The sequence below is a fragment of the Ischnura elegans genome, chromosome 1 (genome assembly GCF_921293095.1).
Source record: "Ischnura elegans chromosome 1, ioIscEleg1.1, whole genome shotgun sequence".
Lineage (NCBI taxonomy): Eukaryota > Metazoa > Arthropoda > Insecta > Odonata > Coenagrionidae > Ischnura > Ischnura elegans.
In genome coordinates this window covers 79,628,032-79,642,246 of record NC_060246.1, presented here as the reverse complement: position 1 = coordinate 79,642,246, position 14,215 = coordinate 79,628,032, and the positions used below count along the sequence as shown (strand labels likewise).

Genomic DNA, 14,215 nt, shown 5'->3' with positions numbered 1-14,215 from the left:
CTACTCATGAAAAATTTTGTTTAAACGCTCTTGTAGGAGTATTGCAGTAGAATTGCAGCCGTGGAAAATTTTAAGGCAAAACACGACAGGCACATAGCATCACATAGCATGAATCTTCCCAAGAGATAGGACAACAATCGGGGGAATCTCAGCGCCGTAGGATGATAATCATGTCGTAGATTTCACAGAACCACACTTGGACCTCTATCAGTCAATGCCTCTGCCTTTTTCTTCCTTTCTGAGACCTCGCGGACCATAAATCACTTGCCTCAAAGGAAAATATCAAGTTACACTGGAACAATGGAAACGTGTTTCATCCCTACCCCATCTCACTAACTGACCTTTTTCGGTCTACCAGCTTCAATTCTCCCACTTTCTGGAGGCCAAATGCTAGGATGAGTCACCTACTGAGCTCGAAGATATCTTGATAGCTTTCGGCAATTGTGTGATTGTATGACACGCACGAGGTATATAAAAAAATGGCACTTAACGCGATGCATATCTGACAGTATTTAAGTTTTTTAAGCATAGCATGAGTGCATTCAGACAAGACAAGACGGACTGGAAACTTCAAGCAATGCAAACTCCGTATATCACATTGCTGCATCTTCGCCCCTTCGCTTTGAAGGCAACTACGTCACATGCAAGGTTGGACCTGATCTTCCCTTGCTCCTTCGCTCGTAGCTTGAAAGACGGAGGGAGCATGCTCCTTCCCCTCGACCTCTCCTTCAGCACTCTTCACTTATACGCATTTCCAATTTCTTATATCCACCATTTAGTCCAGCAATGTACACACTCATTCGAATTTTTTAAACCGCAGGTTTTGACACCAATATAATTTTCAGTAGCAATAACCCTCATAATAGCACCTGAAGATGATTTTTGAAAAATCAGGTCCTTAGCGTAATGGAAATTACTCGGCAAGACAGATGTTGACTACTAATCAGGTATTGTCCTTCAAAACTACAAGTTTCTCTATGTTTGATTTGCGATTACTATTTGCAGTATAAATGTCGTGGGATGCCCACTTGTGGCAGTAAATTTAGTGTGCCCTCCAGAGTGAAAAAAACCCGTGCGATCTTTTCCATGTTCACCTCTGAGGTACTGACATGATGGCGCAATGCTTACGAGCAAGAAGAGCATACTGCAGCAGTTTTAAAATACGTCTAAGGGAAAAACTCCCCTGCCTGCCGCATGTTTATGACCTAAGGTTTCAGATGGCTGAAAGCCAAGGCCACTTCGTTGCCCTTGGACTTGCGACCAATGAAGGGGAGGGGGGAAAGAAAAGAAGTTTGTGTGAGAGGCGCACCCTCATTTTTAGCAGCAATTCCTGGGAAAAAAGGTGCACGTCTTACACACGCTTATACGGTATATAGGAATGATAAGAGATCACACACCAGAAGTGTGGCCCAATCGCCAATCTCTTAGAGCACTCTTTAGGAGTCTCCCAACAATATCACATGGAAAAGGAAAATTCATTACATATTGCTAACAAATTTGTAATTTTAATTCTCACCAAGATCTTGCTTTTCTATGACAGTCTCTTTAGAAATACTCAAAGAGAACCTTAACTAGCATCAAGAATTATATTTAACTACACTTAAAAGCAAGTAAAAACCAGATTGTATACAAAATCACCATTAATGTACATAATCCTAAGATGATGCACAAAACAAATCTATCTTAATTATGCACATCAGTGGGAGTACTACGTATTGACAGAATGAAATTTTATCAATTACATAGAGCCTTAGTAATAGGCATTTTGCATCATATATTACCTCAATAGGAAAAGTAGGCTGCTCATTGTAGATCCTTAGAAACACTTCACCAACCAGAAGCTCCTTGGAATGTGCAGAGTACTTAAACGATGAGTCAGCAAGAAGAGCATGATCTCCACCTCCCTCACTGCCACCCCATGATCTCTTGCCTTGCTCTTCTAAATGCTCACCCAACTCAGCCCTTGTACCATTATTCCATATAAGATATGGATTTTCTGTATTGCTAGTTAAAATTTTTAGGAGCTGTAAGAAAATAAAAAGATATGTTTAGGATGAATGAAAGTAGAGCCTATTTACTGTAAAGAGAAGGGGTTGACAATTAACTTCGATACAGCTGAATTTCATACGATATAGGCCAATTATTCTGAGCCCAACTACCGAGCACATCACAATGATGCTGCAGAAATTATTCAACAACTTCACACTAAAGAATATAAAGAGAATGAGCTACCATTCACATCAAATGAAAAGAAACTTTAATTCCCTGTTTGGGAATCTACAGGTTATCCCTGCCCCTTAATGCCATTTTTACAGACGCAAAAAATATGAGAATACATATCAAGGCTAATTTAATACAAGCAAAATTTTGGAGACCTCCCTAATGGAGAAGAGAGAGTAACACAAGATATTTTAGCAAAACACAAATGAGGACTGCAAAAAAGATATCCTTCTGACCATCATTACTGATGATGATAAAATTCCTACATTAGTGGAAAGTTTTCTTTTATTATAGTTTAAATCATAGCAGAGAGTTAAAACACAATCAGCTTTAAGGTCAACAGCCAAACTGCTTCAACTGACAAACAATCAGAAGTTCTTTAGAATAGTATAAGAAAAATTAAGATAAGTGGAAAGTTCAAAATAATTACCTCTTGAGGTTTATCCTTCGCCAACTGACGAGCAAGATAAGGAGTCAGCAGTGCCGAAAGAGCTGCTCTTGCGACAGGATTGGCAGGAGTTTCCCTTGGCAAGAACGAATCATCTTCTGTGCCACCTTCACTTTGTAAATAGCCTCCCAATCGAGCACATGCCCCTACAGCTAGCTTGGCTAGACGGTTTGACACCTCCTGAAAAATTGGTTTCACAGGTATCATTCCATCAGATGCTCAAGGATAAATGAGGTGCTTTTAAACTGTAGCTAGGGAATGAAACAACAAACCCACCTGTTGGTTGGCATTTTCTGAGCGAGTAACACCACCCTCATCAAGGGTATAGTCATACGCAAAAAAGGTTGGCAGGAGTCGAGTAAGGGCACCCCACTGCAAAAGTTGCATCTGCAGGATGCCATCAACGCTTAAGGCACTGACGCACTCCACAGCAGAGGAACAAAGGCGAAACAAATGCTGAGAAGAAAATATCACGTTCATTCAATCCAAGTAAATAAGGCATAATTATACGCATAAATATTCTTCAGAAATGACATGGTTTGAGAAGAAGTTGGGATATAAATTGAACCTTGAAACGTAGAACTCGGCATATCTCAGGTACTAATCCTGTCATCTCAACCATCTTGTCTCGACAGGCTTGGAATCTCGCAGCAACAGTAAAACACCTTATTGCATTATGGCATACATGAACGGCAGTTTCAGTCGGGGCGGTTGATTCACCTATGACTGACACACATCTAGAAAATGCATCAAGAAGGGCCTAGAAATGCAAATAAATGTGAATTAGTGATTCAGCCAAAATTCATGATGGATCAAAAACTCAGCCTCACCAACAAAATATAGTGCACATAAGAGCAATGCATGGTGATTTAAACATAAAAATAGTACAACCTCTTTTGAATAACTGCTAGTGGTATAAATGGAAGATGAACAATAAAAGAGAAAAAGTCTACATTACCGGTATAAACATTTATTAATTCTGGTCTTGAAATAGGTGATTACATAAATATTAATGCTAATTTAACACCATGAATGATGGCCAGTAAGAAAAATATGTCATAAAGTTGCCACCATTCAAGTAAAACTATTTCCAAAATTGCTTCATTAGTAGCAAAGACTGATATTCTTCATTTACATTCAATGCTAAAAGAATTGCATTAAAAATGCAAAGAATATCAAAAATTCCCATATCAATCACATCTTGTGTATAGCAAGTGATAACCTTACACAGTAAAATACAAATTATATTATAAATAGTATACCAGTTTCCACTTGAAAAATTATTGTTTCTTTCTATAATGCCCATGTCGTTGAAAATGTTAACAATGATAACATAATATTTACTTAATTTTGTATTCCTTTATTAAGACTCTTGATGATGTACCTAATAGATCTTATTTTCCTGTTTTTCAAAGTGAAAAAAATCGGTATTAAGTATGCTACTGAATGCTTAACATGCTCTGCTCTCTACTTGTTACCTAAAACCAGTGTTTTAAACCAACGTAAAAAAATTAGAGATGGGTCGGTTCCAGTACCCAGCTGTCGGTACTGCCCGTTCTTGGCTGTGGAACCGGTATAGAGAACCGGTCGCATAAAGTCGGTACTTTGGAACCACCTCGGAACGGTGGCGAGGATTTGAATTTGGTGCCCAAAGCCGAAATGGTCTGCAGCGTATTTAAGGCCAAAAAGTGAAAAGAGATTAAAATGCATACATTAATTTCCGATTGCATGGCTTCCACGGTTTTTTTTTCTTTTAAGAGTTGCTCGCTAACTCGCACATTTAAGAGTTCGCCACTTTGTCGCTCTCGCCAAAATTGTAAAATTTCCCTATACGAGCTTTTCAAACTAGCTGACGCCGTGTGCTGTGCTGTGAAAGGCGGCCAGCAGAAAATCGTTTCTTCTGACAGTGGTCTTACTATTGAGCCATGTACATATACAGTAATTATTCGACATACGAGCAAGATGTGTTCCGAGAGCTTGTTCGTAAGTTGATAAACCTAAGCAAGGCATCAAAAAGTGTTGTTATCCTGCAGAATGCAACACTGCAATACAATTTTGCATTACCTCACAGCCGCTCAGTTTATCCGTGGTGTCGCTGAACCGGCGTGTTGAGCAGTTTACTGTTGAGGTTATAAGAACTGTGACAGTGAATGTGAATATGTTGTCAATTAAAGTAACAACTTAAGCTACATCGCAGAATACAGAATATATTTTGAACTGACTCACAAGTTACCACAAATTAACGAATGATGTCGTCTGAAGTTGGGGGAGTTTCACTATTGATCCAGATGTTATGCAATATGTAAACTGTTCTCAAAGCATATAAGCCCTTCAAAATCAACATTTAACCCTACTGTTTTCAGTGAACACCTGTTGATGGCAATATTTCTGCCAAAAAAATAATAGACTCGACCCAGTTAAGGTAAAAATGTTGGATTTTCTAAAGCAAAACCTGGAGAGAGAACCAGTGGCTGCCTCATGTAATGTGACATATTGGTCGATCATGCACTCTTTAACGTGTTATTTAAACTTTCTTTCTTAGAAAATAAAATTATGGAGAAAATCTTAATTTTTTTGTGCAGAACTTTCCTGCTAATTTACATCTTTAGCAAAATTATTTTCATTCACTTCTTGTGGTTTTTCATTTAAATTTGCCATAAATTCAGATAATAAGAGTTCATCCTTTGAACCGAGTATCGAGAACCGAGAACCGATGGGAGAGAACCGGACCGGTACCGAGAACCGAAAAAATTTAAGAACCAACTCATCCTGAAAAAAAAAATCAATACAAATCCCTAAAATTCAATTTGACAGGTGATACTTCATTGCCAAAGGAATATTTTGAAAAGGATAATGCGTAGAAATTAACGTTACTATATCACATACAGGTTATTTAAAATTAAAGAGGTACCAAAAACCCTCTTTGAACTTCCTTTAGATGACAGTAGTTTAATCTTAAATGATGTTCTTACATCCAATCCTCTCTCACGCCTTAATTCTTCAGCATTAATGGCAGAACACTGAAGTGTATGGTAGGCAAGTTCTGTGGCTGCTGCCAGTAGTGGTGCTTCCTTGCAAAAAAGCCTCTCATCTGATGTCTCAATCCTAATAGTTTTTATAAGTTGAGGATACCCAGCATATTTGTATGGATGCAGTTCTGGGAGTAAAGAAAGAAAAACGTCACTCATTTTCTGCACAAATGAATCGATTAACAATGTAGACAGAGGCAAAGATGGCAACATAATCAAAAAGCAGAAACACTAATATTAAAAATTACAGCAGTAATTCATTGAGCAGTTATTTCTCATAATCACTTTTCTAAGAAGCGAAATGTGGTTACATGAGGTACTCTAATCTTCTGTAAAAGATGAGTAAGGTTTCAATAAAGGTTCTCAGGCAAGCAAAACATAGATAGTCAATTATAATGACACTACGATAGATATCACACTGAATATGGTAAGAGCATTCAGCATTCCTTGGCCATTAAAGAAAAAGCAATAAAAATAAAACTAGCATATTCTCACCTTCTGTATAGCGTTCAAATAGAATGCTTTGAGCTTTTAATATTAAAACAATATTGTTAGGGTCAGGCCCATCGGATGCCGACCATGCAGATCGGCTGCAAAGAAACTCGTAAGCTTTGTTCACAGCCTCAAATTGATCCTGAAAAGTTAATTTGGAAGTATTACATTTAGAACAAAATTCAGCACTAAAAGACTAATTGAGGAAGAAACACTAATTGACAGGAGAAAAAAATTAGAAAATACAAGTGCTAATGATGAATAAAAAATTATGGCAACCATAACTTGGAATAAAGAATTTATAGTCTCTCATAAGAACTTTAATAAGTCCCTATCATGGACCAATGAGTATTTCTTTCAATGATTCATTCGTCATGAATTTTATTAGGCCATTCAAGAGAAAAAATTAAAGGTGGCATATAATCGTATTCATTACTAATTCAACTAAGTCTCTTGATAAGGGAAGAATAGAAAGGATATAATTTTCTGATCTTTGAATAAGCTACAAGAAACATGAAACTCTCAGTTGTAACTTTTCACTAGGCATGCTTCAAGGCAATCTATTTCAAGATACATATTTCGCATCGAGAAATTCTCAAGGCAGGCAAGGTGGACTTTTTTGAAATTAGAATTAAAACAAAGGTTGCTTTGATTTCACATCTAGAAAGCAAATTTTAAAAATTTCTATGCATCATTAACATTTGGTTGATTTCCACACACAACACATGTTGAACACTTAAAATTGTTGACAAATTTGAAAATTTCATCTCCACTACTGGGTTTCACTTCCACCAAGTATTTTCACTCTCAAGCAGCTTTTTTTTCCTTCACCATTGCAATTTGAAAAATAATCGGCAATATTCTCATCTAAAGTAATTAATCACTTGCAACTTTAATTCATGAAAGTACACACTAAAGGTAAATGATAAAAGACAGGGTTTATACCATTAACCCAAGGTAAATTTCATCAGTCCAGAAAAATTTTTAGGCAACTGATTCAATAGCATTGTTACAGACAACTTAAATTGGTAACAACCTAGCAAAAATTATCAACAAAATCAATATGACATGTCCATATGTATTCTAATTGCATAACTTCTTCAATCATTCCCATGAAATAGTTTTCAATGAGAAGTATTCATTCAATGACATTGGATGCCATAAGATTTTAAATTTTGATAGGAGACTTCCATTTTAAAACAATTGTAAATTAAATACATGCAACTATCAAATAAGTCTTGAAAATGGAATGTCAGCAGGAGTTTCCTTAAGAGGTCATTAGGTTTCCGTTCATAGTATTAAGACTAAAAGAAAAATTACTGGTTCGCAAATCAAATAAAAGATCTTTATTAAATACAGAGAAATAATTCAGATGCTACTTACCCTACCATCTGGGTTTTTGTCAGGATGAAACTTTGCCGCCAGGCGATAATACGCTTTCCTCACGGCAGCTTCATCATAGCGTTTCAAAGACCCTTTCCCTTCACCATTGCCTTCCTTGGAATCTGCTGCTTTGTCTTTACTCTTGGCAGCATTTCTCTCAAGCCCCAACACCTTGTATGCTTCCTCTATTGACATTGTTGGAGGCTTTTTTTCAACCTCAGCTCGCCAGGCTTCAAGGATTTCTCTTAATAACTCCACCTTGTTACAGTAAAATAAACATCAGTTACTTTCCACAAAAAAGCTCCAATTAACTATCTTGGGATCAATGCAGTGATTAAAATTCAAATAAAGGTCAACTCATAAAACAAGAAGGTATAAAAAGAAAAAATATCTTCCACAGAGGTTGATTTTTGACAGGACTAAACCTCTAAGTACAATGTGCCATCCATAGTAACAGAAATTAGAAAGTCTAGCATTTTATGTGAGGATTTAATGAAGAAAAAATACAAAAAACTGAGAAGCATGACTACAAAATAAATAGAATCTTTAAACCTAAGAACACATCTTTTCTCTTACCGGCCTTGCTATGGGCCATTCAGGGAAGCGAGTGGTATCACACAGGTGTCGCAGGTAGTAAATACCACAGAACAACTCCCGCTCTAGTTGTGGATAGCGCACAGCCGGGATGGCACAATAAACATACTGAGCACGAATATTGCTACGTAAGCGGGGACTGAAGTCAGCCACATGCGCTGCAATCCTCTCAATCATCATTCGCCTGAAGGTAAAGTGATGCATTCAAGAGTCAACTCTGGGTATTAATTTTACAAAGCAGAAATAAAAAGACCAAATTTATAACACTAAAAATTGGAACATGTATGATGATGGAATCACATATCCTTAAAAACTATGCTTCACTTATGAAACAGCGAGCTCATCATGATTTTTGTGAGGGACTTCTTGGTGGATGAAATATTTTTAAGAGAAAAATCTACACATGACCAAAATCTGACTTAGCTCAAACAATGCATCTCTAATTATCAAAACAAAAATAACTACAGAAAAACGTTTTAAGTCATCTGTAATGGAAAACATAGCCCACTTTTATCTACTCAACACCAGACCTCATTCAAGTATCTTGAAATCTTTAAAAAAAAGGTTCTAAGGGTTGTAAAACATATGGATACGGCATTGCACAATGATAATAAATATTAACCTCATTTCAGTGTTCCAAATAGCCTCTGGAGTGTCAAATTCCCCAAGGAATATTTCCGCAAACTTTTCAGGACCGTGATTTTCTAAATATGAAACCATTGCCTCTGGAAGTAACTGCCCAAGCATACTGCCTCCCCTTGGCCAACCTGGATCCTAAATAAGTAAGAAATAAGAAATTACTTACGAAAAAGACACTGACACTAAATATTACCGACCAACTATTAAAAATCATGTCATAAAAATATTTCTAATACCATCATTGAAATTGCAAGATGCTGGCTCAGTTCCATTTCACAGCGAATTAAATGCCATGTAATAAAATGCCACAGATGCTTAAAAACTGCCTCTTGTTCATGCTCCATGATAGAATATTTAGAACTCAGAAATAAATTTCCAAATTCAAACTTGAACTTCATTACATTTTTTCCAAAGCTTTAAGAATCATACTACAATCATATATAGAGAAGAGCTAGAATTTAGAGATTAAATCAAATCCGTGTTTTTGATCTTTGATACATTTCACAAAGTATAGATTCCACCCATCACTATTCATGTCACATATAAGCAATAGTTCTACATGATAGCACAATTTAACATGATATTTTCACGTTATTTATGCATATGCATACAGTAAAACCTCACCTTAACGAACTCCCGCTAAACGAAGAACTCCGTTCAATAAACAAATGCTATTGGTCCGGTCAATTGTCTATGTAAACACAGTAGTAGCAGTAAACACCCCGATGAACGAACTCTTTTACGAAAACTCCCGATCAACGAAATGAAATTTTGGCACGATCGAGTGAAATTCACCTCTCAATAACCAATTTTTCTGGTTAAATTTTTATTTTCATATGAATAATTTAATATTCGTAGCGTTGGAGGGCCAATCAGAGACTTCCACTGAATAAGCCAATTAGAATCGTCATTATTATCCGCAACCATAACCTTCATTGTGGTGTTTCCGCCTACCCTAATTCATGGCTCACGGCGAATTGCAAAAAATGCTAATGCTGACTTTCGTAAAATAACTCAATGTCCCAATATTCACACGCTCAAAGATATGAAATCTATAGCTATGTACTTCAATCGCATTCTTTTAACGGTTGTTTAAGATACTTCACAGAATTGCAACGCGTAAATTCCGAGAAGCATTTTTTTCACTCGCCGCCATTTGTATAACTTCTTCAAATTACGAAAGATACAATGTGCGCGCTAGAAGATGAAAGCCAAAATTTGCCTCTCTTAACTATCTTGAATATATACGACTCAGCAGTAACTCTTGTTTCATTCTTATAGTTTATTTCAATATCATCTCAAAAATAGGAAAAATGTTTGCCTTTGCCGCAATCTTGGATAAATTCTCGAAAATAAAAAATATTCGGACTTAAGCAATTAAAGACAACATTTCCCCATTGATCTAGATGTTATTGGAATAGAGAGCTTTATTCTCAAGGTCCGTCTCTGTCATACGATTGTAGCGATGTCCTAACGTGATGTGAAGCTGTGTTGATTTTCTTTAGAGGAAAAGATTTTTGACAGCCATGGATCGTTGCATGAAGAAGACGGAGGTCGCAATTAAGTATGACATTCGGACATCAATACTAGACAATTCTTGCAATTAACGCTGCGTCCCAGGAGCCTAACCGAAAATGCCTCATCACCAATATCAATGGGCAAATGTCTTCAACTACCTGCATGGAGCTGATCCCCATTGCAGGACCCATATTGCAGCAGCAAGCAAGAATGAAGGTCCTGAAGTTGGGAACGGATAGCTTCACGCCACCCAATGGGTAGCTTCAGAAATTTAAAAGACAGTGCACTTCCAAGGAACCTGTCGTCATTAAAAATTTGTGGGGAGGAGGTTTCTGTGAATCCTTGTGTGGTGGAAAGTTGTAGAGAGAAGTTTCATTTACTAATTGGAGAGGGAAACGGTTCTAAGGACTTATTTAATGCTGACAAAGCATTTTTTAAATTTGCTTCCTGACTGTACTCTATAGGAAGAGGCATGCCACGGGGGAAAAACGAGCTAAGAATGTTATATAGTACTCCTATGCACCAATAGTGATGGCTCCGAGAAGTTGCCTCCGTTTTTGGTGGGGAAATACAGTATAAGCGCGTGTAAGAGGCGCACCTTTTTTCCTAGAAATTGCAGCCGAAAATGAGGGTGCGCCTCTTACACAAACTTCTTATCTTCCCCCCCCCCTCCCCTTCACCGGTCGCAAGTCTAAGGGGAACTGAGTGGCCTTGGTTTTCAGTGCGAGTCAGTCATCAGTAATCCTCGGTCAAAAACAAGCGGCAGGCAGGGGAGTTTCTCCCTTAGTGACGTATTTTCAAAATGCTCCTGTTTGCTTTTCTTGTAAGCATCGCGCCGTTACGTCGGTACCCCAGAGGTGAACATGGAAGATCGCGCAGGGTTTTTCGCTCTGGAGGGCGCGCTAAATTTACTGCCACAATTGGGCATCTCGTGGCATTTATACTGCAAATAGTAATCGGTTATCAAAAGTAGAGAAACGCGTATTTTTGAAGGACATACCTAGTTAATAGTCAATATCTGTCTTGCCGAGTAATTTCCATTACGCTGAGGACCTGATTTTCCAAAAATCATCTTCAGACGCTAATATGAGGATTATTGCAACTGAAAATTATATTGGTGTCAAAACCTGCGCTTTAAAAAATTCGAACGAGTGTGTTCATTGTTGGACTAAATTGTGGATGGAAGAAATCAGAAATACTTATAAGTGAAGAGCGCGGAAGGAGAGGTCCAGGGGAAGGAGCGCGATTCGGACCCTCCGTATTTCAAGCTACGAGGCTATGAGCGAAGGAGCACGGGAAGAACACGTTCGATCTCACATGTGACATCGTTGCCTTCAAAGAGAAGGGGCGAAGGCGCAGCAATGTGATATACGCAGTTTGCGTTGCCTAAAGTTTCCAGTCCGTCTCGTCGTGTTTGAATGCGCTTATGCTACGCTTGTTTCTTCCAAAATTGTCCTGTTTGGACTATTTTGAATATTAGTAGCCTTGTTTTAACCATAAATCTTTGTGTCAAACAATTAGAGCTTAAAAAACTTAAATTCTGTCAGATATGCGTCGCGTTAGATCTCTTTCTTTTTTTGAACGCCGTGCGTGTCATACAATTATTGAAAGCTACCGAGATATCTTCGGGCTCAGTAGATGACTCACCCAGCATTTGGCCTCCAGAAACTGGGAGATCGATCAAGGTCAGTTGGTGAGACGGGGTAGGGATGAAACACGTTTCCATTGTTCCCCTGTAACTTGATGTTTTCCTATTTTCCAGTGGGGTCTCGGAAAGAAAAAAAACGGCAGAGGCATTGGCTGATGGAGGGCCGAGTGTGGTTCCGTTAAATCTACGACGTGGTTATTATCCTACGGCGCTGAGATTGCCCCGATTGTTGTCCAAGCTCTTGGGAAGGTTTATGCTATGTGCTTGTCGTGTTTTGCCTTAAAATTTTCCACGGCTGCAATTCTATTGCAATACTCCTGCAAGAGCATTTAAACAAAATTGTTCGTGAATAGGACAAGCATTGTAGAGCAACGGCGTATGCGAAGAGAGGATCAGACCTCTTTCTACTCCCTCTTATGCCGCTATTACCGCTAATTAATATTGAAAGAGAAAAGTTCGATAACTGTCGAAATTCCAGGCGAACGTCTGCAACACCGCACGATAGTATAAAAAAAATGCCGCAAATTTTTTTTCTTCATAGCTCCGATGCTCAAAATAGGGGTGCACCTCTTACACGTGTGCGCCTCTTACACACGCTTATACGGTATGTGAAACTCCGCTGTTTTAAGAATGTTAGTCAGTAGGGTAGCCAGGAATTTTGTTCAGGGGGGTCCAAAACAAGGGGGGGAATTTATGAAAAACAGGGTACTAAGTAGAGAGTTTTAAACTTATTTTAACACTTTTCATAATCGAAAAAACTTCATTTTTTAAAGAAATATTTTGTACCCCTTGGACCTCTCCCCTGGCTACGCTAGTGGTGAGAGTGATGCCTCGCCCCTGTGGTAGCAGCAAAAATTCATGAATGACAGCGGGATTATTTCAGCGATGGTTGGTGGGAGTTGATGCACTCATGGGGAAAGTAGATTTCTTCCTCCATCGCTGCACGGGCCCCAACAAAGGACTAACAATAAGAAATGTGTATGTTATTTTCTTCCCCCCTAACTGCACCAGCAAAGTTGCAACCTCTCGACCAAGGGATCATTTATGCTGCGAAGCGGCATTACCATAGCATTTTAGTGGAGTTTTTAGTTTGCTGAATGGATATAAGGGATCGGCAAAATTGAAGAGGACCATTTTGCAGGTAATGCAGCGGCTTTGCAAAGCTTGGAAGCATGTCACACCTGTCATCATATTTAGTCATTTTGCAAAAACCGGGTTTGCAGTCAACAGCTTAATCATCGTGACTTATTTTACTTCGAGAACTCATGCATGAGGCCTTTCAAGCTGTTTTCTTATCGGCATTTGTCTTTCCAGTTTGCAGTCAACTGCGACCACACGATGGAGAGTGATGGTGAAATCCGTGAATTTTGGCAGGGTCTCTCAAAAGATGCGAATATTGAAGGGTCGTTTGATGAGTTCACTTGAGTAGGCTCAAATTTAGTCATCCGCAAAGCCAGCAAACTGAGGGTGGCAGAATATAATTTCTCGAAAACTCATTTTTCAAAATCGTGACGTATATTACTTCGAGAACTCCGGCATGAGGCCTTTCAAGCTGTTTTCTTAGCGGCAGTTGTCTATCCGGAATACGATGAAAATGTTGCTAGCAATTATTTACAAAGCATGTGACTGCAAATATTGCAATAAAGTATTATGGATTCGACTACTATAAAGAAAGGCTGCCACCCGCTGCACTTAAATGGGTCGACGAAAGTCGCAACTTGCGTCGTCATGTTAGAGCGATCTAAATTTTATAGGGATGAAGCAATAGTTGGCGCTTTTAAGTTAAATTTATATTAGGGATGGTCAAATCTATTAAGCTCTTAATTTTTAACAGTAAATCTCGCGAATACATGTACTCTATTTCAAATATTGAGAATAAAGTGATCGCCTCGCCCTCACCCCTACGCAGCATACATTTTTGAAAACGGATTAAAAAGTACGCGAAGTGATTGAATAATACAAACTGAGGCTTCCTAAATGTGGTCTATTGCCCACGATTTGCATTGCAATTGAAGAAATCAGCATTGTTTTGAAGTATGCGAAGGTAGAATGAAGATAACGCATGCAGACTTGCTTCAATTTCCGTGCCCCTAGGATGGTGCAACGTGCATATCACCTCCGGGGAACAAACTCCTGATCAACGAAACACCAACATTTCAGTCCCTTGAGTTTTAAGAGAGGTTTCACTGTATTTCATACCTAACATGATATTTAAAATATTTTCAACTATAGATGGATGTCTTA

General features: G+C 38.3%; 1 protein-coding gene across 1 annotated transcript in view; it reads right to left on the bottom strand.

Annotated features, from left to right (window-relative positions):
- The window catches only part of LOC124164077 (dnaJ homolog subfamily C member 13), a 64,045-nt gene that overhangs the window by 16,284 nt on the left and 33,546 nt on the right, over positions 1–14,215 (bottom strand). Inside the window, exons 21-29 of the mRNA XM_046541253.1 lie at positions 8,789–8,940; positions 8,149–8,350; positions 7,573–7,830; positions 6,193–6,331; positions 5,641–5,825; positions 3,237–3,428; positions 2,945–3,124; positions 2,651–2,848; positions 1,782–2,024 (exon numbers count right to left, since the gene is read on the bottom strand). Coding sequence (XP_046397209.1) covers positions 1,782–2,024; positions 2,651–2,848; positions 2,945–3,124; positions 3,237–3,428; positions 5,641–5,825; positions 6,193–6,331; positions 7,573–7,830; positions 8,149–8,350; positions 8,789–8,940 — 1,749 coding nt within the window. The remainder of the gene's footprint in view (positions 1–1,781; positions 2,025–2,650; positions 2,849–2,944; positions 3,125–3,236; positions 3,429–5,640; positions 5,826–6,192; positions 6,332–7,572; positions 7,831–8,148; positions 8,351–8,788; positions 8,941–14,215) is intronic.